This window comes from Arachis hypogaea, chromosome 5 (assembly GCF_003086295.3).
Source record: "Arachis hypogaea cultivar Tifrunner chromosome 5, arahy.Tifrunner.gnm2.J5K5, whole genome shotgun sequence".
In the NCBI taxonomy this organism is placed as follows: domain Eukaryota; kingdom Viridiplantae; phylum Streptophyta; class Magnoliopsida; order Fabales; family Fabaceae; genus Arachis; species Arachis hypogaea.
This window is the reverse complement of record NC_092040.1, coordinates 8,297,899-8,325,029: the sequence shown is the minus strand read 5'-3', so window position 1 is coordinate 8,325,029 and position 27,131 is coordinate 8,297,899. Positions and strand designations below refer to the sequence as shown.

Here is a 27,131-nt window from a genome sequence, read left to right as displayed (position 1 = left end):
AATTAATTAACTTAATTCGAACTAACCAGGTTCGAATTACTACCATTTTGAGTTCGAACCAAGCTGGTTCGAATTATATACAAATGCGGTCTGGCTTATTGCTGAAACGATTTTTGCTTTGGCGTATTTACGTTATTTTTTTACTCATTTGGCTTAATATGGTTTTTTACCCTATAAAATATATATTAAAATATAAAATAAATTAAAAATAAATTAAATTATATATATATTTATATATAAAAATATAATAATTAATTTTAATAATTAATTCTAGTATATAAATAATATCTTTTATATGTATTTGATGATGTAGTCACGCAGAGCATCCACGTATATGTTGTTCAGGTGTGGATGGAAATTATTTATGGAAATTTTATATTAGGTAGACACCCAAAACTAATATATATATGGAAAAGTTTAGGAGACAACAATTTTATTATATTTTGTCCAGCATGTAATCAGTAGAGAAATATAAGTTATTGAATGAAATCTCACACCATCAAATCATTATTGATGGCTAGTTGATGACTATCAATCACAAATATTGCTGGCCCTAACATTGCTCTATATATATTATAGTTTCTATTTACAAACGAAGTACAACGAATTATGTTAAACATGAATATTATAGATCATTAGATTAGATTGATGGATCAAAGTTCGAAGTTTGATGAGTTTATAACTTTATATTAAAAGCTGAATCATATTCTCTTACTAGTGGGAAAGGGCAACCCGAAATGCGCATTTTTTTAAACTAGTGCTAGGTTCTAAATTATAAAGCGTCACAAATAACATAGTAATATTCCTCTAGACATTCCCTATCAGGGTGATGACATTTCTTGCCGATTCACAACTTTAGAAATTGAAAGACAGTGACGGATAAGTTTGAAGTCACAACTCTAAGGTTCTTCTATATTTTTGCATCAAGCTTGTGATGAGGTGGCAGAAATACAGAATTTCCTTAAGATTTATGTTTAAATAATTATAATAAAGCTGCCTCCTTGGGTTTATTACTTCGTTTAAGACCCCATAGTACCTTAGCATATCGGTAATATATAATGTATTTTATTTTATTTTATTCAACTACATTTCGTATTATATTGACTTCTTGTTGATGTATGTGTTTGCTTCTTTTCAATATAAGGTTTGAAAAGTAATTTTTTTAATTTTTTATTTATAAAAAATAATAATATAAATATTTGATATAAATTTTAAAATTAAATTACGATTTTTTAAAAATTTATTTAGAAATTTATAAAGAAAATAAAAAAATGGTTTTTTTATAATATTATTATTTTTTATTATATTTTTATAAAATAAACATTTTTAAAACTAAAAATTTAAACACAAAATAATTTATTTATAAACTATTTTTAATATAATTATTTATTATTTAAGTTATATTTTTTTAAAAATTTAATTAAACTATTTATCTAAATTAGGTCTAAGTATTATATATGAAGTCATTACTTAACTTCCTGTCCCTCCCCTCTATTTTTTTTATGGCTACATAATAATTGAAGTGACGACTTTAATTTAAAGCCAGATTATGCAACATCATAAGTAAAATGTTCCTTGACTTTAGGGTAAGTTTATTTATTTGTACTACGACAATCATAGTATCTTTAACGAGAAGCTTCTTATATCTTATGTTAGTAATCTACAAGTTTGCCTAATTCAATTCGTGACTCATAGTAGCGAAAATTTTCTTAACAACAATAAATATAATTGAAAGTTTGACACTACCATTCTCACTGTTATTTTTCATTATTTCTCAAATTAGGGGAAAAAAAAAGACTTGTTAATATATGTTTCAAAGGAGAATAATGATGAAATAAAGGGGGAGGTGGTAAATGATAAGGTGGATACTACAATGAAGATGGCAAAAATATCTTCTCATGAAGATGCTTTGGTTAAAAGTGTGGTTTATTTATTTAGCCACACTTTAAACAAAAACAACACTTTTATAAATATCAAAATCTAACCATACAATCCATCATCCAAAGGTCAAAAAGAAATATACTCATATGAAGACAATTATGCCATCTTCATTGTAGTATCCACCAAATGATAATGTGGGGTTGTGTGATGTTAATTTAACGTTTTTGGTTGGCCAATCCAATCGTCACTCACTTTCCCTCCCTCCCTCTCACCAAATCCGTTGGCCTTTCATTGCTAGCTTTCAGTGCCAACACTCTCTAACCCCTTTTTTCTCTCTGCACAAACCACAAAACTCTCTCTCTTTCTTTTCCGCAAAAGCAGAATCTGAAAATGAAGGCAAGGCCAATAGTGCTACTACTATTTGTTTGCTACATTTATATCTGCATTAAAAATCTTCATGCCTTTCTCTCTCATTTTTTCATCTCAACATCTAACCATTTTCGCTATAATGTTTCATTTTCTCTGCAGAGGTCACAAAGTAGTAGCATTTGTATCCGTAATTTCAGAATCCAGCTTCTGGTATTTGCTATTTGCTTTCTTGTTACACGTTCTTCCGCCCTCAAGGTCATTTTTTTTCTCCCTTCTCAAAATATAATTGCTTCTGTTTTATATATGAATCTCAAAATTCGAATGATAGCGAGTTTTTTTCCCCTTCCCTTTTTTGGGGTATTATGAGTTAGCAGATCGGAGAAACTTGTTCAGACAAATGTGACGCTGGTCTCAGCTGCCAGACATGCCCTGCAAATGGGAACACCCGACCCAGATGTTGTCGGACACAACCTACGAGCCCCACCTCCAAAGTTAAACACTTTTCATGATTTCTGCTATTCAATTTCTTCTGGGGTGTTCAAATTTTGTGTTCATTTGTTCTGTTTTGTGTTTGTTAAAATGTCAAGGTGAAAGGCCTACCATTTAACCGGTATTCATGGCTCACCACACATAATTCCTATGCTTTGGCCGGAGCTAGATCGGCCACCGGATCATTCATCGTTGCTCCGATGAACCAGGATGACACGGTTGCTGATCAACTCAAAGTAAGATTCTCCTTCCTTTTTTTTCAATTATTTCTTAATCATGTAATCTTTATTATGTCTGAGTTGTTTACTAGACTCTGAAGCAAGAGAATTATAAAATTAGAAAGCGAATAATTATGTGCTGCATATGCTAACAAACCAAGAATTGTGACATAGATTCGACCTCCACTAGTATTCTTTTATTAAATTAATCCAATAATGAATTAAGAATATCAGGTATGACAACTAAGATTTGGTTTAAACTACTCAAATAGCCATGCCTTGCACGCATATATTTGTTTGCATCTATTTCCCATGTGAATTACAATAAACATAGTTTAAAAGGGGGTCCATATGAGAGAATGCATGTTGGCTTTGAAATAAAATACAGAAGAGTATCAAAACGCCAGTAGTTGTCGGGTACTTGATTGGAGTACCGATGCCATGAAGTTGTCCAATTTATACATTGGATAGAACAATGTTAAGGATAAAGAAAGAAAAAAGGATTACTATGGAATGACCATGAAAACATGTTCAGCCGGAATCATGTTCTAATATTTGATAATTTATGCGTGCCTTAGTTGTCTATGGATTCTTTATAAAAACTAAGAATGGAAAGGAATATTTATTGTAGGGTATCTACATATTGATTTTGTCATGTGTACATTTTTCCTCCTCCATTTTTTTGATGAAACAGTTGTATTTTAGGTTCAGCTACAAGTGCAATGAATGAATGAATGAACTAACTAACTCGCTAGATTTGCAACATATGTGATCTATCTAAATAGCTATTCACCTCTTAATTTGGAGGATAGCACATTCATGATTGGAGAAAGCAATTTCAGAATCCCACTTTTGGCTCCATAGATAACTAATGCGAAATAGAAAATCCTATATGATGTGGATGACCCCTTAAGCTTGATTTATTTTCATTATGTTGGATTCATTGACAGAATGGTGTTCGAGGACATAGATAACTAATGCGAAATAGTAAATCCTATATGATGTGGATGACCCCTTAAGATTGATTTCTTCTCATTATGTTGGATTCATTGACAGAATGGTGTTCGAGGATTCATGTTGGATATGTATGATTTTATGAATGACATCTGGTTATGCCACTCTGCTCAAGGCAAATGCTACAACTTCACTGCATTCGTAAGTGCGTGGCTCTATACTTTCTAATTTAACTAATTTGATGACAAATCCTTAATCTCTTAATGTGGCTCTAATCACGATGATAATGCACTAAATTTATGTGTATATCTCTGCAGCAACCTGCCATAAACGTGCTTAAAGACATGAAGTCATTTCTGGATGCAAATCCATCTGAAATCATCACAATCATCATTGAAGACTATGTCTCTTCCCCCCAAGGCCTAACTAAGGTCTTTAAAAATTCTGGCCTCAGCAACTACATGTTCCCATTGTCTCGGATGCCAAAGAATGGCCAAGATTGGCCCACCGTGGATGACATGGTACAGAAGAATCAGCGCGTTCTTGTTTTCACCTCTAAACGCGACAAGGAAGCTTCTGAGGGCATTGCTTACCAGTGGACATACATGGTAGAAAACCAGTGTGAGTAGCTTCTCTGAGAAGGCCTTAGTATTCTCTTGGGAAACATGCTTTGCTTCCACTCATTTGTTAGAATGCTAGTTTCTGCATACCAATCATGCTTGTTTGTTTGTTAATTTCAGATGGAGATGATGGCATGAAAAATGGTTCTTGTCCAAATCGAGCAGAATCACCAGCAATGAACACAAAATCTAGGTCACTGGTTCTGATGAACTATTTTCCTTCGACTCCAAATCGATCTGCCGCATGTGCTGACAATTCAGCTCCATTAGTTAGCATGATGAAGACTTGCTATGCAGCTTCCGGCAACAGGTGGCCGAATTTCATCGCCATTGACTATTACATGGTAGTTACTTATCCAAATTTTGATCAATTCATTAGTCCTGTCATGCTGGCTGTTAATTGTTAATCACTCTCATCTTAGCAAAAAATGGTTCATGAATTTTATATTGATGATAACAATTATGTTTGAAGAGGAGTGATGGCGGAGGAGCACCAGAAGCAGTTGATGAAGCAAATGGTCATCTTACTTGCGGCTGTGATAACATTGCTTACTGCAAGGTTTAATTTCTACAACCTTTTGCTTAGTTAATTCTGCACTCTAGACCTTATTTGGTAACAGTTTCGTGACAAAAATAAAGACATCTAGATATACAAATCTGTTGAAGAATAAAATAGATATAATGTAAAGTAGTAAATCCTTAACTTTCTTTTTAGTTAATTAATGTTAATAAACCTCAACCTTGTGTTTAACTGAGTATTAATAACCTACAGGCAAACGCCAAGTTTGGCACATGTGATGTTCCTCCCATCCCTCCACCTCCACCTGCTACCGTAGCACCATCCACTTCAAACCAGCAGCCTCAAAATAATAGTGCCTCAAAAGTTGCTTGTAATGACAGAACAACCAAGCTGATGCAATTGGTTGTGTTAACTCTGGCCACCATGACTTCCTTGTGGTTGTTCTAGAATGCCATGAGATTGTTCAAGTTTTTTAGAATGTGAAAATTATGTATATTTATGTATGTATGTATGTATTATGTATTATGTATGTGTACACGTGTCGAGTTTAGCTTGTCCAGCGAATCTGTTGTGTGGATCTGAGCCATTTTTAAACACACGGCACTTCAGTGTTGTATTCTGACTTTTTTTTTTATGCTTGACATGGACATTTTTTGTCACCTGTGAGTGACCTTCTCTACTGATTTGTACTCTATGACAAGGGATACAAAAAAAATAATTGACATTGTTTCTATTCTCAGTTCTTTAGCAAACAAATAAGGTACATACTCAAATGAAGATGTTAAAAATATTTTCTTATGAAGAGTCTTGTGTTAAAAGTGTGTTTTATTTGTTTGGTCATACTTTAAAAGAAAATAATATCTTTATACCATATCAAATCAAACCCTTCAATTTATTATCTAATAGTAGAAAAGATACATCTTTATATAAAGACAATTATAAAATCTTCATGATAGTATCTAGTATCTACTAACAAATAATTGGGTTTCTTTCATAAACTAAATTTAAAATGAGTTTAAATTTGTTGTAATCCACCAAAATAAAATTTGGAAGTGAAATACATGGATATGAGATCTTTATTTTAAATAGTGTGAGAAGTTGACACATGCTTCATGGAGGATAAGAGATGCTTGAATCCGTAAATTCAATATGTAAACCTTTTATCTTAGTTTACCCAAATATAATTGACAAATAAAAAAATCTTTTTACATAGGATATTTAAACATAAAATTATTTTTACTTTTGTAAAAAATATTTTAAAAAAAATTATTAAAAAAAGATCTTTTCTAAAAATAGCATCCTAACAAGTCCTATATTATGTTCTCTTATATGATCACGGAAGTCCAGATCAGATGAAACTTTGCCAAATCCAAAATGCATCAAATGTGGGGCTTCTTATTATGCATAGGACAAAAACTCTGAGCTCTAGGTGCCACGTATGAGATGCTTTACAGACAACTGGCCTTGGAGTTTTATATGATTCTAGGTCTCGGTTGTGATCCACCCACTAACATTGTGTGTTTGGAATGGATGCACATACTTGAATTTGCATTTTGACTCTGTAGATATTATGTTTTTCCTCTCAAAACACCAAATTTACTGGGTGATTGGAATTCACGATTCATCATTTATCATTATCAATGTCTCCGTAAGTCAACAAAAGCTTTCCCATCAATGAGGACCACCACCGACGTTACACTGAAGGCCGGAAAACAAAAAAACAATTCATGCCACCTACTTGATGTGTATGTGCTGTATCTCACTACTAATGTGCATGCTAATGGTCCAAAAAAGAGAGTACATAAGTGTGAGCTTTTAACCAAATGTGTCTAACAACCAAGTGACTGCGGAAGAAGATCAAACCACTAGAAAGACTAAGATTCTTTTGAGATTTTTTTTCGCATTTAAATTAAAAAAAAACTTTTAATTGCCTTCTCTTTATATATATATGTAAACTAAAGTGCAACGATTTAGAAATGCAATCCATGGTCAAATCATGCTATTAAATTAAAGGATACATATAAAACTTAAAATTGATTTACATAAAAAAGGATGATTTTGCAACAAACATTAGTTTAGAACACACAATTATATTTCTTTTTTAAATGTGCAAAAATTCTTTTTTATTGGATGAGTTGCACAATATGGCCAATCTTTACATGACCAACCTCAAGCTACACAATCATCCCTGAGAGGGAAAAGGAAAGGGACCCAGGACAGAGAGAAAGCTGGCAAATATTGCTCTTTTTTTTGGGGGCTTTTGTGAGTATATAGAAGGATCAAGCACAATGAATGACATGGTATAATATAGGTATGCCAGGTCCTCATCGGAACATATAGCTTTGGCATTAGACCTTGACAGCTTGTATATTAAATGAGGGTACCACAGGCTACCTGGTCATTAAAGAGACAGCACTGCAAATTTATGAGCGGTGAAAATGTAACTCATTTTTCTTATATTCACTGTGGAGTTTTGTACTATACTAACCACATAATACTCGTTAGTTCATTAGCATAGGATGAATTGTAGTTTCCACCTTTGGTGAAATCCAAACTGCATCTTGCTGTAATGAGGAATATGAGTATATAATGATTACAAGAAAAATGAGTTGCTCAAACATTTCCCCTAATTTATTGCTCTTCTAGTTGATGGCTTTTTGTTGTCTCATGGCCACACGTGCCATTTTCATTGTTACAGTCACCTTCTGATACATTTGCATTCACTTTTAATCCATCCTCTGCTCTATGGTTAGGTGAATGATCTGTATCCCTTCTAGCTCTGCGGTCCTGGAACAAGAGGGTGCTTGTTCAATCAGTAAAAAATGTGGCTTTTATTTATCGAAGTTTGGTGTGGTCCACTTAGTAATTACTAAGTAGCATGCATGATTAAAGCATGGTTGGAAGAATAGTACTTTATGAAACTAGATCCAACAAGAAAGAGAAGTTAAGATAGTAGAAACTAGAAAGTAATATTGTTGAAATATCTAAATTCTAATCCATGGTGTCTTGTTCTTAATACACATTCATAACAAAGATTCAAACATCAACTATATACTACTACACATTATCATAACATAAATCGCATTACGAGAATAAAAACTTGGTGGACACTCGCACATAAATGTGAAGTTGATAATGATTTGACATGTTTGACTAAATTATCATTTAACAATTTTTAACTATCAACTTCACATGAAAACAATTGAAAGCGAGTTTTCACCTAGAAACTAATATGTAAAGGGAATGATTATTTTCTTACCTCTTTGTAATTAAGGGAATCTTCAGTCTCAAGCATGTGTATAACATGCCCCATTTTAGGACGTTTCTGTGCATTAGGGTCTGTGCAGCGTAGAGCTACAAGAAGGACTCTTTTTAGTGCCCTTAATGTTGGTTTCTCAGGAAGCTTAGGATCCAATACTCCCTCTGGATTTCTGTTACTAACCATCTTCTTGAGCCAATCAACTAAATTCACCTGAAAATCAAGAGTTTATACTTTTCAGCTGCTTGTGAAAAGGGCAATAACTGAAAGAAATGTTCACAATAGTGAAACAGATCGAAACCTCTTCCGGCGGACGGCTATAATCAACCGGGTTCCTCCCTGTGATTACTTCCATGATAAGAATTCCAAAACTATACACATCGCTTCGTTCATTCAACATGCCAGTACTTGCATATTCAGGAGCTACATATCTGCCAAAAAAGGGAGCTGAGAATATACAAATACTAAAACATTGAAGACAAAGAACAAGTTGTCTATTATTGTATTTGTCTCATTCTCAAAATAAGATTATATCTCTTTAACAAATATCATGTGTCAATTACCAAACAGAGCCAAATGAAACAGGGGAGAGTAGAATGCACAAACCCAAATGTACCCATGACACGGGTGGTGACATAGCTGCTCTGAGAGCCAAGGAGCTTGGCAAGGCCAAAATCTGAAACCTTGGAATTCCACTGCTTATCGATCAAGATATTGCTTGATTTAATATCACGGTGAACAACTTTTGGTTCCAGCCCCTCATGAAGATAAGTTAATCTGTTCCAAAAAAAAAAAAATACTAACAGTTATGGAAAGAAAAGAAAATTGGAAAGTAATCCAGAAGAGAGGAGGTGAAAAGTCAATTTTGTTGGTTCAATTACCCTTTTGCAGTTCCAAGGATAATGTTCATTCGAATTTCCCAAGTTAGAGGGCTGCAAGACCCAACATCACCGTGCAGCCACTGCTCCAAGTTACCATTGTCAACGTACTCATACACAAGCATTCTGTATATTTCAACATGAATGAATGAATATTTTTACACACCAAAAACTGAGAAAGAAAGAACCTTCATTATAGATTACCTGTGTGCTCCTTCAGCACAATAACCGAGCAACCTCACTAGATTCTTGTGCCGAACTCTTCCTATAGCTTCCACTTCAACCTTAAACTCTCTCTCTGCTTGTCCCCTGCTATTATATTAAACTCTTAGCATTCATTTGAGTAATAAATAGAAGGAAAAGATGTTGAGACTTGACCTGTTGTTGAGCAAATTCTTAACGGCAACGTTTGTGTTGTCCTTCAAGACACCATGGTAAACAATTCCATAGCCACCTTCGCCAATGACATTCTCCGGCGCAAACCCATTGGTGGAATCCTCAAGCTCCCTGAGGGTGTACCAGTGGCCCCAACCCAAGTGAGAAACCTCAGGGATCACGGTAGGAACCTCACCACTGCCTTCACGGGAAGAAGACCTTAGAAAAGGTCGTTGTTCAGTAGGGTAAGAGATTCTATGGTTTTTCCCAATCTCAAATTGGATTCTGTTGTAGACCACGGAGGGGTTCTCTTCGTCCGGTTCCGGTTCGGGAATAGGGTCAGGTAATGGATTGGGGTCAAGTACTCTGATCTCTTGGATCTCCTTGGATACATCAGGGACAGGGATTGAAGATGAAGTGGTGGTAGTGGTGGTGGTGGTGGTGATGGTGGTGGTTTTCTTGGAGCGCTTGGAAGCGAGGCAAATGGAGATGAGGAATAAGAGGAGGACAATGGAGGCGCCAACGCAGACGCCAAGAACAACCCAGAGGCGTAGGCCGAAGATGGAGGTTGGGTTGGAGAGCTGGTCGTTCATTGTGGCACCACCACTTGAATAATGATCCGGCATTATTTGGAGAGTTTAAGGTAGGTGGTTGGTACTTGGTAGTTACTACATGAAGTTGTAGTTGTATGCTGCTGCTGCAGAAGAAGAAGAAGAAGAAGAATGGGATACTGAGGTAGGGGAGAGGGGTGGCGTTTGTAGTAGAAAGAGAGAAAGAGAGTGATGGAGGTAAGAGCAGCTGGCATGGTGGGACCTCAATGAGAGAGATGGGGACAGAGTATGAATGAATTCTGAGTTTCTGCCTGTCTCATCCCCACCTTCTCCAAGTGGTAACTATTGCTTCCTGCTCCATTTGTTTGGATTACAACTCTACTACTTGATTTATTACTCTATACTAACGTTAATTAATTTTAGTTCTATGGGTGGGGCGGGACCTGCTTGCCTTTGAGCTTTGCTTTTTGCATTTACCATGGTCATCGTCATAGAAGAATTCTTTTTCTGGTTAAAGACTATACGAATGGGGCTAGTGGCTTTTAAATATACCCTTCCTAATGCTCCTTTTTGGAAAGGGGGATGCGCTTTCTTCAAAGCGTTGAAATCATTATCAATAATTAATGCCCAATCGTATTGTCGTTTTTTTCTATATTAAAAAAATTACAAGTAGAGTGATTTGTCTTTTAACAGAAGGGAAAAGCTGAATTACTAGTAAGATATATAAATGTGTTTATGTCCCTCGACACTCACCGACACGTTAACCACATCAATTTTATGTTGTATTTGGATGGTTTCACCCTAAACTTCTTGCCCAGCTTGAATATACTCCAAAACATAATTGATTTTACCTTTAAACATATAATGAGTTAAAGAAGTTTATTATTTATTTTTTCATTCTTTTGGTTCTTTTTTATTTTTTTTTTTCGGCAACACACACTCACGCACTATCCACTTCCTGATTTTAACCAGGTCTCAAACGCCTGTCAGCTCTCTAGGAAGCTAACAATTCTTCCACTAAGCCATTGCCTTGGCTCCTATTCATTTTTGGTTCTTAAAGTTAAAACCCATTAGAAAATAGGAATGAGGCCCAAAGACGCTGGATTTTGAGAAGGGTCTCTGTTGGTGTTGGTGTTGGCGTTGAAGGATTAGTGCCTCGCAGGGTTGGGACTTGGGCTACAACAGTGGGCTATTAGGGTTAACATTCTTTTCTTTAATTGGGTACCTATTTTTTCCTAAGCCCAAAAAAACCTCAGCCAAAAAGAGAAACAATTACCTTGAGTGGCATAGTAAGCGCGCCAAAGCCATCAAAGTTTCCCGCGATTTTTCTTGAAAATCCCTAAACCTCATCTCAGCACTCTTCTAACTCATTTCTCTCACACACTGACTCTCACTCTCATAGTCTCAGAAAAGTAGAGAGAGAGAAAGAATAAACAATGTCAGACGAAGAAGCTGCTGCAACTACCGCCGCCGGTAGGAGAAGGACCAGAGGTACCGCTTCCTCCGCCCGCAGCGAGGCCCTAGAGCGTCTCAAAGCCCGTGTCCGCGGCGGGCCCCAGATCAGGCTCGAAAACCCTATCTACGATACTGTCGAGGAAGAAGAGTACAACGCCCTTGTCGCCAAGCGCCGCGAGCAGGCCCGTGCCTTCATCGTTGACGACGATGGCCTCGGCTACGGCGATGAGGGGGAGGAAGAGGACTGGTCTAAGGGAGGCTTCTCTCTCTCCTCTGACGAATCCGATGGCGCCGAAAATGAAGCCAAGCCAAAGCGGAAGAAGCTTGAAAAGAAAGAACATAATCCCAACCAGAAACGCACATCGGCTGCGCTTTCCGCCGCCGCTGTCGGCGCCCAGCGGCTATCCTCGATGTTCACCTCATCGCTGTTCAAGAAGAGCAGGGACGACAAGGCCCCCGACAGCATCGTTGACGATGTTCTGGCGGAGTTTGCAGCCGACGAGACCGATAGGGAACGGCGGAGAAGAATCCATCCGAAAGCCATTCCCAATTCGAATTCAAATTCGTCCTCTGCTACAAACGATGCTCTTCGGATTAATCGCGATTTCGTTAGCAATTCGTCAATTGTTGGAGCATCTGATTTGATGAGAGGTTCTTCGTTGCTCAACACTGCTGTAAATTGTGATGTTGAGTCGGTTAGGGTTGTTAGCAATGACGTCAGTGATTTGGGTTCAGAGCAGAAGAAAGGCGAGGCAGTTAAAGAAAATGAGCTTTCAATTGAATGCTCGGATAATGGGAAAGTTTTTAGTTCTGAGAATGGTGATGCATCAATTGAGCAAGTTCCGAGTAATGTTAATGTTGGTAAGGAGGAAGTTGTGAAGGACTCTAAGGCAGAGGAAAAACCTGTTGCTGTGAAAAAGGAGTTGTTTACTTTGAATGCAAAGCTTAAGGAAGAAAAAGAGGACCCTGCGTTGAGTGCTACTGCGGGTTGGCAAGCAGTGAGAAATGGTGGTGCAGCGAATGCAAATGTTGGGGATTCGAAAGCATTGAGAGAGGCTTTGCATAAAGAAGAACACTCGGAGTTCAATCTGGAGGAAGATGGTTCGCTACCTTTCTACATACTCGATGCCTATGAGGAGTTTAATGGAGCGAATAGGGGAACACTTTATTTATTTGGGAAGGTAATTTTTATTTGAATTGCTAACATAGGTTACTGATTTACTGTATTCTTACAGCTTAACTGTCCCAATGTGTAGTTTCAAATATTTCTTTTGCAATTGACGGAGTTGCATATTCCATTTACCATTGTTTTTCTGTCACAAGGTAGCATCAACACGCTAACTATTAAGTCACAGTGTGAAGCTTGTGTGTTTATTTGCTTATTTATTTGAGTAAAGGAAAGCTGCGCTGTATGTAAAAGTCAGATAGATACAGCTGTTGGTCATTCGACTTCATTTCTGTTAACTGTGTGTGGTGGTGAATGGAGAAGATAATATTGACTGTTTGCATTTTTATTGAGAATTAGGTTAAAGCCGGGAATTCGTATCAGAGTTGTTGTGTTGTTGTGAAGAACATGCAAAGATGTGTCTATGCCATTCCAAGTCACCCGATACATCTTACTGATGAAATGGTGAAACTTGAGAAAGATGCTAAAAAATCTGCAGATTTCCATAAAAAGCTGCAAGTAAGTTTATCTTTTATCGGTCTTTGGCATAAATTTGTATTTTTATTTATCTTGAATTTTATCCTTATTTATTCTTTCAGCAGAGAGCTAATGCATTCTTTCTTGTCATTTTTTATTGTTTTTTAAAATTTTAGGATGCAGTATCTGGTTTAAAGAACGAGTTAGCAAAACATCTTCTGAACTTGAATGTTTCATGCTTTAGTATGGCTCCTGTTAAGGTTTGCTGATCAACACATTCTTATGTAAACAAATTTTTGGTCAATGTGATCATTTTGTTGTAAATGATTATTTTGTTGGGTTTATTCTGATTTCCTGCTCCTATTTGCAGAGGAAGTATGCATTTGAAAGGTTCGAAATTCCTTCTGGTGAAAGTTATGTGCTTAAAATCAGTTATCCATTCAAGGTACATATTAGACCCTAAAGATTCAAACTAGTGTATTGGTCTTAGAGATGTGAAGATTATTAGGCGTTCAATGCACTGGTTTGCAAAAAGCCTTGTTATTTATGCGTGAGTTAAGCTAAATACTATCTTGACCGATTTATGTTATTTCTTTTTGTAAAATTGGTCTAGGATCAAATACTTCCTGCGGACCTGAAAGGAGAAAGTTTCTCTGGTCTTTTAGGAACTCATTACAGGTATTCCTCCCCCTTTCTCTCTCTCTCTCTCTCTCTCTCTCTCTCTCTCTCTCTCTCTCTCACACACACACACACACACACACACACACACACACACAACACACTCTCTGTTCACTGACTACATGTATTTTGTTTTCAATATAGTGAGAAAATGAGTCTCTTTCTGAAAAGCAAAAGACCAAACCAATTTCTGGAGTAACTATTTTGATATAGCATTATGTTTACTTAAAAGCTTTTTAACACTGCAGCAGTGTGGTTAAGTAGAAGCATTTTGGTTCAGTATACTCTAGCTCTTTAAACCTTTCCTCTGTAAATACTTGGGGACTTAATCTGGTAGTATCGCAGATTTCTTTTTGTGAAGATGAACTGACACTTCTCAATAGGTATTTCAAACACTTTCCCAGATCTCTGAAAGCAGTTGCAATAGCTGGCTGCATTACTTTTAGAAACCAAGAACTTTGTTGACTAGAGTCTATACTTTGAACAGGCTAGGTTCCTGGAGAAAAGCAGTCCTTTTATACTGGGCTGGTGTGCTGTTTAGGGTTTTAAATACTCTTTTGGCCCTAGAATCCCTTAATCATTACCCCATCTGTAAATATAAGTAAGCTTTGACTATAACACATTTTAAAATGGCTCAGAATGAATTAATATTTGAATGTTTTCTTTTCCCTAACTCAATTAAATGCTTAGCACACATATTAGGTGTTCTAATAGGGGGTCTAAGTGGAAAAGGATATCAAACATCCTTAATCTAATCAAGTGGCAAATATTAATGGGCAAATTTTTGGTTATATCTGAACAATTATTTAGTTTTAGCAAGGTAACTGTTTCCTTATGTGCAGTGCTCTGGAGCTTTTTCTGGTTAAAAGAAAGATTAAGGGACCTTCGTGGCTACAGGTTTCGAACTTTTCAAACTGCCCAACTTCTGAGAGGGAAAGATTTGTAAGTTGTTCATCCACTACAAGTAGTGTATTTTGATCTTCATATAGGACACCTTTTTTAATCTTATAAACATGCTTCTGCTTGCAGGTTAGCTGGTGCAAATTTGAAGTGATTGTTGACTCCCCTAAAGACATCAGGGTTTCAACTTCATCAAAAATCAGTTTTGAGATTCCTCCTGTGGTTGTCACAGCAATAAATTTGAAAACCACCATAAATGAAAAACAGAACGTAAATGAGATTGTATCTGCATCTATAGTCTGCTGCAATATGGTTAAGGTATTTTAAAGAGAGAGAGAGTGTGTGTGTGTGTGTGCGTTTTCTTTCTTTTTTTCTCTTTTCTTTTTTCCCTTTAGTTTGGGATCATTGTCTTGATAGTTAAGTACAGTGCATCTATCTGTGTATGGTGTATGCAAATCTATTTTCTACACCAATGCTTGATTTTCTGTGATGAAATAATTATTAATTTGCAATAACTTCTGTTTGGCTTTTTAGATTGACACACCTATGTTGGCTTCAGAATGGAAGAGACCTGGAATGCTTACCCATTTTACTGTCATTCGTAAAATTGATGGGAATATATTTCCACTGGGGTTCAGCAAGGAGGTTACAGAGAGAAACTCAAAAGCTGGGTCAAATGTTCTGTGTGTTGAAAGCAGGTGAAACTTTAAAAGACAGATTGCTACTTTGAATGTTTACTTATATGCATGATCTGGATTCTGGTGTTATCCTTTGATTTTCTGTATCATTTCTCCAGGAAATGTGAAAGGTATCTTGAAAAGTATTTGCCTTTATTAGAGGATGACCTATATAATATCTTTGTTTGCAGTGAAAGAGCTTTGCTGAATCGCCTGATGACAGAATTACACAAGTTGGATAGCGATGTTCTTGTTGGGCATAATATATCTGGATTTGACCTGGAGGTACTCCTCCATAGATCCCAGGTAGGAGTTTTAGCTTCTCAATTTTTTGAATTGTAATTTTAATTTAATTTGGGCTTCTGTTCATAGCCTTTCTTAATGTCCTTTTTTTAGTTTAATGTATGATGACTGGATAAGAGCTAATTAGTTAATATGATTTTAGATAGCGTTTAAACATTAAGGTGAAAAATTGTACAAAACTACATGACAAAAAAGTATGAGTTGATGAAGGATAACTGTAAAGATGGCTGGATGAAAATGTAGCTTCAAACAAGATTCGACAAAGGATTAGAATTCATATTCATATATACACAAACTAGAAACAGTTTGTTAAATCTTTTGACCATTTATTATGCCTTAAGAACAGCGATATACCTTCTCCCTTTTCTTTTAACTTGTAATTTTTTAAAATAAAATCTAGCTTTCTAATACCTTCAAACTTTATCCTGAAGTTCCAATTACTATTTCCTGGTTTTATTTTCGTCTCATCTGCAGCAAAGTGGATGCTATTGTCCATGAATTACCCATTTTTTATAAGTTCGTGTTATTTTATATTTTTTTACCCTCAAAAGTCCATTATGATTTATGAACCATGAACCTTAAATATCTTTACCTCTCCAAAAAACAAATGTAGGCGTGCAAAGTACCAAGCAACATGTGGTCTAAACTAGGCCGCCTCAAGCGTTCTGCATTGCCTAGGCTTGATAGAGGAAGCAAGGCATTTGGTTCTGGAGCTCGTCCTGCTGTCATGTCTTGTATGTCTGGCCGGCTTCTTTGTGATACATTCTTGTGTTCCCGTGATCTGCTCAAAGAGGTAAATATTTGTGGATAAATCATGCCAAGCAGGAAGTCTGGTATTTATTTCTAGCTAACTCACTTTCCTACATTGGTTCTTCCAGGTCAGTTATTCATTAACTGAACTCACAAAAACGCAGCTGAAGAAGTTTAGGAAGGAAGTTGCTCCACATGATGTTCCAAAGAAGTTCCAATCAGCTGAATCCCTAATTGAGCTTGTAGGTGTCAATGTTTAATCCATATTTGTTGATCCTGTGGAAAACTATTTGAACTTTGGATTGCTTATTATGAAAGTTAAAGAGTGGAGTGTTTTTCTCCTTTTCTTACGATAAATGTTAAACTGTTGTGGAAAAATTTGTTTGAATTCTGATTTATATTTACTACACAGGCTACCCTTGCATCAATGTTGTAATATGACATGGTTTTTCATGTTAGTACTTGTTTTCTGTACCGTGTGTTTTTAATTCACAGTTGCTTGAGCTTGATAATGCTAGTGGGCTAACTATGTAAGCTTCTGAGGGTTATAGAGGTGGGTATTGATCTCTACTACGAATATTGAAGGACTAAAATGGTGAAGAATTTGGTGATTTTATAATCTTGAGTTGTTAAGCATGTTTACCTCCTCAACTTCTCTTGCAATATTTAAGTATTGGTTTTTTCCATTCTGTTTTGATGTTTGATTGATTGTACACATGATAACAGTGCATTTGCTTATGCTGGTTTTCATGGTATATGTGATTTCTTCAGATTGAATGTAGTGAAACGGATGCATGGTTGTCCATGGAACTCATGTTTCATTTGAGTGTTCTTCCTCTCACCCGCCAGCTGACTAATATTAGTGGTAATCTGTGGGGGAAAACTCTTCAGGTTAGCTGTCCTTTTTTTGGGTACCCTGTTTAATTTGATGTTGGACATGATCTAGCAGCCATAGGCATACAGCTAATGCTTGCTATTTCAGGGTGCTCGGGCACAGAGAGTGGAGTTTCTTTTGTTGCATGCTTTCCATGCAAAGAAATATATGGTGCCAGACAAAATTCCAAACTATGCAAAAGAAACAACATTGACGAAACGCAAAGTAGCTCATGGTGTTGAGGATAGCAACTTACAAGAAGCAGATGGTAATGAGGCAAACTATGATAATGATGCTGCCGATACTGATAATAAGAAAAGCAAAAAGGCTCCTTCTTATGCTGGAGGTCTGGTATTAGAGCCAAAGAAGGGACTATATGACAAATATATACTACTTCTGGACTTCAATAGTCTTTATCCTTCTATCATTCAGGTTTATATATATAATCTATTCAGAAAATGCTTTGTTTTGGCATCACTTTCATTCTATCAACAAAATTTTCTATTTTATTTGTTTGTCAGTTTTGCTCTTATTCTAATTTATGATAGCTTCTTCTATCCTGTCATTTACTGAGCTGAATTGAATACAGGAATATAATATATGCTTTACCACTGTTGAAAGATCTCAAGGTGCATCATTTTCCCGTTTACCATCCAGTCTAGAAACTGGGGTCTTGCCGGAGGTAAGAATGCCACCATAGAGTTTTATCTATTAAAAAATCTGTTCTTGCATTTTAAAGTACTAGCAACAGTAATCCCATCTAAACAGACTGGAAAAAAATGAAAATTATTCCAAGTCAAATCAAGCTTTTATGGTTGTGTTTGGAATTGGAGAGATGGGAGACAAGGCTTTTAGAAATTCCACAAAATCTGCACTTTTGGGCGTAAACGATACCCAAAAGTTAATCTTTTAAAATATCCTTGTTTTAGTAATCCAAATAGTCATTTGAAAGCCCGACTACAAAAAAAAAAAAAGAGAAAAAATCTTATCTAGCCAAACTTACCATATATTGTGCCAACTTTTGATGAAGAATGGACAATCAAGATTCACCTTTCAAAGTTGCATGTGTGCTCTTTATGTGAATTTATCAATGCATTAACACTTACTTTAAGTGAATCATTTGTTACAATGCTTATCTTCCCCCCCCCCCCCCCCCCCCCCCCACCAACATTCTGGATTGATTAGATGTATACATGTACATTATTAATTGAGTTTGTTTGTTGGGCTAGCTGTTGAAAAATCTGGTTGAAAGGAGGAGATTGGTAAAAAAGTGGATGAAGAAAGCATCTGGTCTTAAAGTGCAGCAACTGGACATTCAGCAGCAAGCATTGAAGCTTACTGCAAACAGGTTTGTTTCTATATGCTCATCCTGAGTGCCCAACATTGGTATCTAATCCTTTGGAATGTAAAATTCTATGGTGTTGGCGTATTGCAGTATGTATGGATGCCTAGGATTTTCCAATTCAAGATTTTATGCAAAGCCAATTGCTGAACTTATAACCCTACAAGTAAGGAAATATGTCATGTTAGCTTTACCGGTGGTGACCATCCCCTCATATATGTCAAGCCTAATACATTTTTATTTGACTGTCCAATGATTGTGCAGGGAAGGGAGATACTGCAGAGTACTGTTGATCTTGTTCAGAATAACTTGAACTTAGAGGTTATTTCTACTGTATTAATTCTTGAAGTAATGTAGGGATTTCATTTCTGCATGAATTATAATATTGGATCTTAACTGTCATACATCCTTTAGGTTTTTACTTTATAGGTGATCTATCACCTCTTGACTGTTGTACTGCTTTCTACTTTATAGGTCATATATGGTGATACTGATTCAATAATGATATACAGTGGTCTAGATGATATTGCAAAAGCAAAAGCAATGGCTTCAAAAGTTATTCAAGAGGTGAGATTTAACTATTAGTTGTGAGATAATGAACTATGGGATTGAGGTTCCCATCACCTTTCCTCTGCTCTAATCTTGTTCAACATGCTATACTATATCTAGATCCAGCTTTCAGTTCTTAAACAAACTAATGATAATATTTTTCTCCTCTACAACTCAAAAGTCTTTATTTTAAAGTTTCAAATGTTTGTGATTCTTGTTGGTGGTGAGTTTGCTTGGGGGATCTGAAGTTGGACCGTACTGCTATGAGGTCTTACCATGTGGTTTGCATTGTTTGCCACAGATGAATAATTTTGGCGCATATAAATGGTTGTTTTCCTTTCTATTTTTTTAATAATTTTCTTATGATGTGATTCTTCATCTGATTTGTCATTAGGTCAATAAGAAATATAGGTGCTTGGAAATTGATCTTGATGGTTTGTACAAGAGGATGCTACTACTTAAGAAAAAGAAATATGCAGCTGTTAAAGTGCAGTTCAACGATGATACCCCGTATGAGGTATATTCTACTTACTCTTTTGAATTACCAAACATATTGGGAAGAGCATTCCAGTGGGATTAATCTGTATTGCAGGTTATTGAACGTAAAGGTCTTGATATTGTCCGCCGGGATTGGAGCTTATTAGCTAAAGAATTGGGTGATTTTTGCTTGACTCAAATTTTGTCAGGAGGGTATGATATGCTCTGTCTGCTTCTAAAAATATTGTTATTTTTGTCCAGTCTGACTATTTGTATGAAATTTTTTTCATTTATACAGTGGCTAATAATATTGTGGCTTTCATGCTTACAGATCATGTGAAGATGTTGTTGAATCAATTCACAATTATCTCATGCAGGTAATGTGTGATGTCCTTCATGATTAGAAATTTGTTTATACTAACATACCATGCACTTGGAGAATTTATATGGAGGGTGCATCTCGTTGATTTGTGCTCTCTGCAATAATTGCAAGCGGGTCTATTCTCAGAATGCCTACCTTTTTTTTTCACTCATTATTCAGAATCTTTAGTTGTTTATCTCATTTTCACTGGATTAATGGATGAAGGGAAGTTGCTTTTTCCTTTCCCTTTTCTGAATGGTCTAATTATTGATCATTGGATAAGGCAGTCAATTTTATCAACATATATAGTGGATAGCATAAGTATAATATATTTCAATTTATCTATGAATCTAAGGTTTCAAAGTTGGTGATTGAGGTTTATTTCTATCATAATATTAAGTAACATTGCTTTACAGGAGCAAGAAAAAATGAGGAGTGGACAAGTACCATTGGAGAAATATGTCATCAATAAAACATTGACTAAACCTCCGGAGGCTTATCCTGATGCCAAAAACCAGCCACATGTTCTTGTGAGTCCAAATGTTCTCATTTTTATGGTTACTTAAAGGTGTGATGTATGCTTTCTTTATTTTTTATCCCCCTAATCAATCCTGAGGAAGCTTTCTTGATCACTATGTAGGTGGCACAAAGAATGAAGCAACAAGGTTACTCCTCTGGTTGTTCTGTTGGTGATACAATCCCTTACATAATTTGCTATGAAGAGGTTTGTCATATATCACTGGTGTAACTTTGGGAAACGTCGGGTATTTGATTTTAGTCATGGACAGTCTTCTGATTTGTCTTTTCATATTTTTATTTTTATACTATGTTCTACTTTGAGCAGGGCTGTAGTTCAGGTAGTGCAACAGGTATTGCTCAGCGTGCAAGGCATCCCGATGAACTAAAACAAGAGCAAGGGAAATGGCTTATTGACATTGAGTACTATTTGTCGCAACAGGTATATGAGGCGTTGGTAGCTAACTTTATCAATGACAATGATTAGCTGATTACCACCTAATGGCCGGTTTGAGTATTCTTTCAGATTCATCCAGTGGTATCACGTCTTTGTGCATCAATCCAGGGCACAAGCCCAGAAAGACTGGCCGACTGTTTAGGGCTTGACTCATCAAAGGTTTATTTCCTTCTCTGTTTAGTAGATGATTTGCTTTTATTATTTATCCAGTAGTTCTAAATTGGCAGACTACATTGATTGCAGTTTCAACATAAATCAAGTGAAGCTCCAAGTAGTGATCCTACAAGCTCACTTTTATTTGCTGCTGATGACGAAGAAAGGTACATCATTTCTTTTCTTAATAATTCTATTAAATGTGCATATTAGCAACCAGCGGTAGTTTGGAAATGGAGACAACTGGGTTAGGTTTACTGAACCGCAATTTCACAATAGAAACAAGGTTTAATTACTCCGTTGGTTCTTATAGTTTTACTGAATTTTCAATCGGTCTTTGTACTTTTTTTTTTCTTTTCAATTGAGTCCTTATACTATATCAAATTTGTAATTAAGTCTCTACTGTGATAAAAACATTAGAATTAATAGAATATTCCGTTAAACAAAATGGAATATTCAGTCAAGTGTTAGGCCTATTTGTTTTGTTAACGGAATATTCCATTAATTCCAACGTTTTTGTTGCAGTAGAGATTTAATTATAAAATTTGATATGGTATAGGGACCCGATTGAAAAGAAAAAAAGTATACATATCTAGTTGGAAATTTGCTTAAACTATAAGGACCGATAGAGTAATTAAACCTAGAAACAATACTGAAGATGTTATATTAGCATCAGATGATGTATTTAATGCAGAAGTTTAATAATTCCGTGGAGGGGTTTGAACAAGTAAATATAAAACTTTGTTTTGCATTAGAGCTTTTTTCGTGTTGGATTCTTGTTGAAGTTCCATGTTGTGATTCTTGAGTATTGCTGAAAGAAATTTGTAATTAATGGATTGAATGTGATTAAATCAAATGCAGGTACAGGGGATGTGAGCCACTGGTATTGTGTTGCCCCAGCTGCTCTGATTCTTTTGACTGCCCACCTGTTTTTAAGTCAATTTGTTTGTTGGGAAGTGAAAAGATAAGCAGCTCAGGCACGGAGGAATCCAGTTACAAATTCTGGCATAAACTGCGATGTTCCAAATGCCCGGAAGATGGTGTTGGAAGAATATCTCCTGCAATGCTAACCAATCAGGTTTAATTCCAGGCTTTTCAAACAATGTTATGTTCAACTGCATTTCAGCATGCACCGTTTTCTGATCATGGATCTCTTTCAAAACTAGATTATCTTTAGTAATATTCATCAACATGTTTGTTTATTTGATTTAGCCTAGAATATTGCTCCTAGCATTTGCTGACAGTATATACTTTAATGTCAGGTCAAAATGCAAACAGAGAAGTTTGTTTTAATGTACTACAGAGGTGTACTGATGGTAACTCACTCTCTCAATTTTGTTTATATGAATATCATTAGCCTTGAAAAATTAGATATCACATCCTTGGCTGATTCTACTTCTAGTGTGATGATGAAACGTGTAAGCATACGACACGCAGTATCAACCTTAAGTTGGTGGGTGATTCTGAGAGAGGAACTGTTTGTCCAAATTATCCTCGATGCAACGGCCGTCTCCACAGAAAGGTTGCACTTTGTGATGCTAATGTTAAAGTGTCTTTCATTTATGTCTGATTTATATGAATTTTCAACTTTTTCGTTTTCTCAAGTAACATTCTGTTACTTTCAGTACACGAGGCAGACTTGTACAAGCAGCTCTCATATTTCTGCCATGTGTTGATACTTTTGCAGTATGGAGAAGGTAAATAGATACTGTTTTCAGTGTTTTGAAAGCTGAGTTAATCAATAAAGGCTTTGAATAAAGAATTCCACATATCCATGCCTTTAACCCTAATTTAATCATGTATTGTTCAGATGGAGGCTAAATCAGGATGCTAATTGAGAAGGAGTTGATGAAGATTAGACCAATGGTTGATCTAGCAGCATCCACGTACAGAAGTTAAGAGACCGTTGTGCTACGGTGGGTGAATTTGCAGGACTTTGTTGTTCCTGTTTAATTTATACCTCCGAATCCAGCAAATGGAATACCCATATGTAAATGTCAGTCAAAAGTACTTTATTGTACATTGAGTTATACCATCCTTGATTTATAAATGAATCATGGTAACCAGAAAATTAGTCGGTGTGCCTATGGTACGTTGAGTTAATACCATACTGAAAATTAATCTCTAAAGATCTTTGTTGCCTATCATTCATATATCAAACATTGAATTCCGATTATGTAATTTTCTTAATTACAAAAGATAATTAATTGCTAATAATGCTCAACAGAATGGTTCCAGCACAAATATACAGAACAGTATTATCTGAACGTTTTGAAGACCATTATATATACTAATTGGATAAGAGGGATTTCTATTGTTATCATTACGAGGCTTTGCCACTATATTCGCCTGATTATAGCAACTCCCCAACAGGTGCCTCATTGAGCCACAAGAAATGGATGAAGTCATATAATTTTCCACTTACGCTGACCTGCTCCAAGTTTTAAGTGAAAAATGTTAATATAATTCAAGGCAAAAGTTACTGAAAACAATTTTAAGCAAGGTCAACTATGAGACCTTGTATGGAGTTGGATTCAGCCTCCTCATGTGGTCAGGTCGCATTTTCTCAAGTTTGGATACATCGTTCTCTAATGTCCTTTAGAGGAGGTAATGGTTCTGTCTCTTTACCTTCATGTAAACATTAAAAAAAAATAAAATAATAGTACCTTAAGCTGATTTTACAGAATAGATGATGGAAGCTAAGAAGCTCTTATGGTAATACATTAGCATCATAGCATTTACATATGAGAGGTTAGGTGGTATTTTAGCAGATTATAAGGTTACATTTTAGCAACCATAGATTAAATTATAATAGAATAGAGCTGGTTAACTATTAACATGGTGGAGACATTAACAATATAAAGTTGCTTCAATTTACAACCTATTCTTTATTTATATCTTCTTCTCTTACCTGAAGTTCCTGCACTGTAACATCTTAGAAGCTCCTCAACATGCTGTGGCACCACGTATGCTGCTCTTGGACTCTTCAAAGGGATGGCGGCACAGGATTCGTTCTCCCACCTATCATATATGTATATATAAAAATACAATTGTCAAAAAATAGTTATGTCTATGTCTGGATAGTATATTGGACTGGTTCTTTTATGGATGCAACAGTTGCTAGCCAAGAAATGGAAACTTGAGAAGGATTAAAATCTTGTCCCCGTCCCTATCAATATTTTATCTAGTCTATACTATTAAACTGTACATGGCTGTGACAGTATAAACATTGAAGGGAAGAAAGAAAGAATCAAAAAGGAAAAAAAAAAATGATAAGATAGTGTCAGCACAGGTAAAGAAAACCTTTGGCGGGTTCTCTTCTCCAGTCATTATTCTACAAGGATAGCTTTCTTCCCATACAATCTTAAATTTTCTTCTTACATGGAATTGAGACCTAAAACAGTGAAAGGAACAGAATATTAGTTAATGCAAATAGATGATCCCACCAAAATTTCTGTTTATAGTGTTGATACTTGATACCTTTGATACATCTTCAGAAAGCTTAATACGAGGCTGCTTATTTATCTCGACCAGCTTGAAAACAATTCCCAGAGCAGCTTGAGCATAACATGTAACCAGGTATGTCCCAATTCCATAGGCATCAACCTCATGACCCTGTCCAGACAAACACAGTCTCTTAGATGTCTTTTTTAATATTTCGTTTTTATCAAAATATGAAATAATGCCAAACTTTCACACATATACTCCGTATAGATAAGTCTTTGCTGTGCTTCTAGTTGATTGACTGGAACTTCACTGATGGATGATTGATTCGCAGAATGTGCTTGTAGTATTCTGCTAGTATCTAGTATAAACTATATATATTGAGATTTCATGACAATGCTATTCATCTTGACTTGAATCCACTTTGGTCTTAGTCTTATTGAGTAGCTTTTTATACTTGATTTTTCTTTCATTTAGTAACTAAAATTCTTAGTATTGTTTGGATCTATATAATTTCCAGTTTGCAGTGAGAATTACCTGTTTATTTAAAGCATCTAAAGTTTCCTCATTAAGATCATTACTAGCTGTAATACTAGTCTTCCCAAAGCCAGACACGCGAATTCCTTTTCAATGCAGCAAAAGATCTTCCTGGCTTGACAAGACAAATAGGCAAGGTCACCAGAGTCCAGTCTAATGCCAACTGCTTTGTATCTGCACCACAAAGCAACTAATGTTTTATTTTAGGGGGTTGAGGATGCTTAGACACTATTTGAAAGCCAAAACCAATCTGCAATCCTTAAAGTGAAAACAAGGAATGCGTAGAAACTAATCAAAGCCAAAACAAATCTGCAATCCTTAAACCAGAAACAAGGAACACCAAGGCATAATAGAACATATTAGCTAATAATGAAGGAAGTAATTCATGGAAGGAAAATAAGAAACGAATAACAAAATTGTGTGTCCCGATTAATCAAAATCAACAGGGAAAACTAACAAACCACAATATGAAATTTCTAATCAAGTATTGACAATAAAAATGAAGGGGAGGAATAATCAACTTCGGACATACCCTAACTCATTGAGAGCAATGCAACTGCACAGAAGTTGGGATTCCACTTCGTATGACCTGCCAAGAAATGCAAAGGTGATTATATGGAGAAACAGCTAAGCTAAACTAAACCAGAAGTAATTCAGAACAGCGAGATTTGCACACAAGGATGGAACATTGCTGGCCAAAGCAATGTTGAGAGATTATCATTCCTATTTCCTATTAGCAGTAAATAGAGATTTACTAAGAAAATATTAAATACTTACATCATAAGTGTCTACAAGGGCAAGAAAGTTATTAGGAAATGCCAATGCATATGATATGAATGCTGACAGCTCACTTTGGTTGGTCTCAGAAAAAACACCCCGTAATGATTTTGAGCGCTGCAGGTGGGAATACAACACACATTATACACTGACAAATATTCTTGATCTCACGACTTTAGAATATAGATTAATGCTATAATACTGATAAATTGGAACAACGAACAAGTATTTAGAAGGGAATAAATAGAGATATTTAAGAGGGAGAACCAATAGTTATGGTGATGCTTAACCAAATAAAGATACAGGTCTGCAAAGATAACTCAGAACACAACAATTAGAAAATATTCAACTTGGCTTGTTAATCAAGTAACTCTAAATGACTCGCCTTATCAGTGCTGCAAAAACAATTGCGGAAAATAGAAAAATTAAGTTTGCAAAGACTTGCATGGTACCTGAAGTTTGCTTAGCCATGCTTGAACCAAACTAACAAAATCTTTACATGTACTTTTACTAACTTTTTTACGAAGTGATTTGTCTTTAATCTCATCAAGGGTCTGCAAATCACAGGAACAAAGCACTAAGCAAAGCATAAAGAAAAACAAGCTATACAAAGCATAAGAATAATGATAACATAAAACCCATAACGATATGAACAAACTCTGGAAGGAATCTATATCATATAATCAGAGGATCTATCTTATAATTTCAAGTTTCTCTAACAACTCTATTAATGATATCATATATAAAAGCTCACTTTTTACTCAAATTAGACCACCACATTTGTCACTTTTGAATCATGATGTTAATTCTTATGTATTATCTGCTCCTTGGCAATTTAGCATTACATTTCCAAAGACGTCTGGCATTTAGTTTCTCTAGGATACAAAATATGGACAATTTAACATACAAATCAAAACAATATCTCTATTTGTTAACAGTTATAGACATACTCGCACTAAACACCTTATCAGATGTTGCTGAACTTTTTCTTCCATTCAAATGTGATCTCTTTTTTTTAGTGGAAATAATCAAAAAATTATGCCATTTAGCCTACATAGGGTTTATATACAACAAACTAAATGACAAATATAAGCATCATATAAGATGGTTATATACCATAAATGA

The 27,131-nt window shown here is 35.6% G+C and overlaps 3 protein-coding genes and 1 pseudogene across 3 annotated transcripts; 2 read left to right on the top strand and 2 right to left on the bottom strand.

Annotated features, from left to right (window-relative positions):
• The first annotated feature begins 2,068 nt into the window (after positions 1-2,068).
• LOC112800572 (PI-PLC X domain-containing protein At5g67130) lies at positions 2,069-5,784 on the top strand. Its single transcript, XM_025842901.3, has 9 exons — positions 2,069-2,277; positions 2,410-2,505; positions 2,625-2,741; positions 2,838-2,975; positions 4,014-4,112; positions 4,229-4,532; positions 4,652-4,875; positions 5,004-5,090; positions 5,304-5,784. The coding sequence occupies exons 1-9, from the start codon at positions 2,272-2,274 to the stop codon at positions 5,496-5,498; spliced, it is 1,266 nt and encodes a 421-aa protein (XP_025698686.1). The 5' UTR covers positions 2,069-2,271; the 3' UTR covers positions 5,499-5,784.
• Positions 5,785-7,121: 1,337 nt separating this feature from the next.
• LOC112800570 (probable serine/threonine-protein kinase At1g01540) lies at positions 7,122-10,723 on the bottom strand. Its single transcript, XM_025842900.3, has 7 exons — positions 9,567-10,723; positions 9,393-9,497; positions 9,192-9,314; positions 8,917-9,087; positions 8,612-8,741; positions 8,311-8,523; positions 7,122-7,838 (listed from the first exon to the last, which is right to left on the bottom strand). Exons 1-7 carry the CDS (start codon positions 10,187-10,189, stop codon positions 7,683-7,685), a joined length of 1,521 nt encoding a protein of 506 aa, XP_025698685.1. The 5' UTR covers positions 10,190-10,723; the 3' UTR covers positions 7,122-7,682.
• Positions 10,724-10,865: 142 nt separating this feature from the next.
• Positions 10,866-23,377, top strand: LOC112803214 (DNA polymerase alpha catalytic subunit). The gene is made up of 31 exons (XM_072236662.1): positions 10,866-12,750; positions 13,095-13,253; positions 13,388-13,471; positions 13,582-13,656; positions 13,825-13,889; positions 14,732-14,831; positions 14,919-15,107; positions 15,324-15,487; positions 15,658-15,772; positions 16,383-16,562; positions 16,648-16,761; positions 17,291-17,410; positions 17,502-17,825; positions 17,983-18,075; positions 18,623-18,741; positions 18,829-18,901; positions 19,000-19,056; positions 19,210-19,302; positions 19,679-19,801; positions 19,877-19,974; positions 20,093-20,138; positions 20,539-20,652; positions 20,763-20,846; positions 20,967-21,080; positions 21,165-21,254; positions 21,339-21,415; positions 22,110-22,326; positions 22,511-22,564; positions 22,651-22,770; positions 22,874-22,945; positions 23,059-23,377. The coding sequence occupies exons 1-30, from the start codon at positions 11,551-11,553 to the stop codon at positions 22,922-22,924; spliced, it is 4,512 nt and encodes a 1,503-aa protein (XP_072092763.1). The 5' UTR covers positions 10,866-11,550; the 3' UTR covers positions 22,925-22,945; positions 23,059-23,377.
• On the bottom strand, positions 23,367-25,950 carry LOC112803213 (nicotinate phosphoribosyltransferase 2-like; annotated as a pseudogene).
• Between the last annotated feature and the right edge of the window lie 1,181 nt (positions 25,951-27,131).

Excerpts from the sequence above, each read along its gene's own strand:
- LOC112800572 (XM_025842901.3), top strand. Across the intron at positions 2,742-2,837 it reads CTACGAGCCCCACCTCCAAA|GTGAAAGGCCTACCATTTAA; the intron begins GTTAAACACTTT and ends TAAAATGTCAAG. Across the intron at positions 4,876-5,003 it reads TCGCCATTGACTATTACATG|AGGAGTGATGGCGGAGGAGC; the intron begins GTAGTTACTTAT and ends TTATGTTTGAAG.
- LOC112800570 (XM_025842900.3), bottom strand. The coding sequence starts at position 10,189 with ATGCCGGATCATTATTCAAGTGGTGGTGCCACAATGAACGACCAGCTC. Across the intron at positions 9,315-9,392 it reads TGTGCTGAAGGAGCACACAG|AATGCTTGTGTATGAGTACG; the intron begins GTAATCTATAAT and ends TGAAATATACAG. Across the intron at positions 8,524-8,611 it reads ATAGCCGTCCGCCGGAAGAG|GTGAATTTAGTTGATTGGCT; the intron begins GTTTCGATCTGT and ends CTTGATTTTCAG.
- LOC112803214 (XM_072236662.1), top strand. The coding sequence starts at position 11,551 with ATGTCAGACGAAGAAGCTGCTGCAACTACCGCCGCCGGTAGGAGAAGG. Across the intron at positions 15,488-15,657 it reads GTTCTGTGTGTTGAAAGCAG|TGAAAGAGCTTTGCTGAATC; the intron begins GTGAAACTTTAA and ends CTTTGTTTGCAG. Across the intron at positions 16,563-16,647 it reads CCCGTGATCTGCTCAAAGAG|GTCAGTTATTCATTAACTGA; the intron begins GTAAATATTTGT and ends TGGTTCTTCCAG.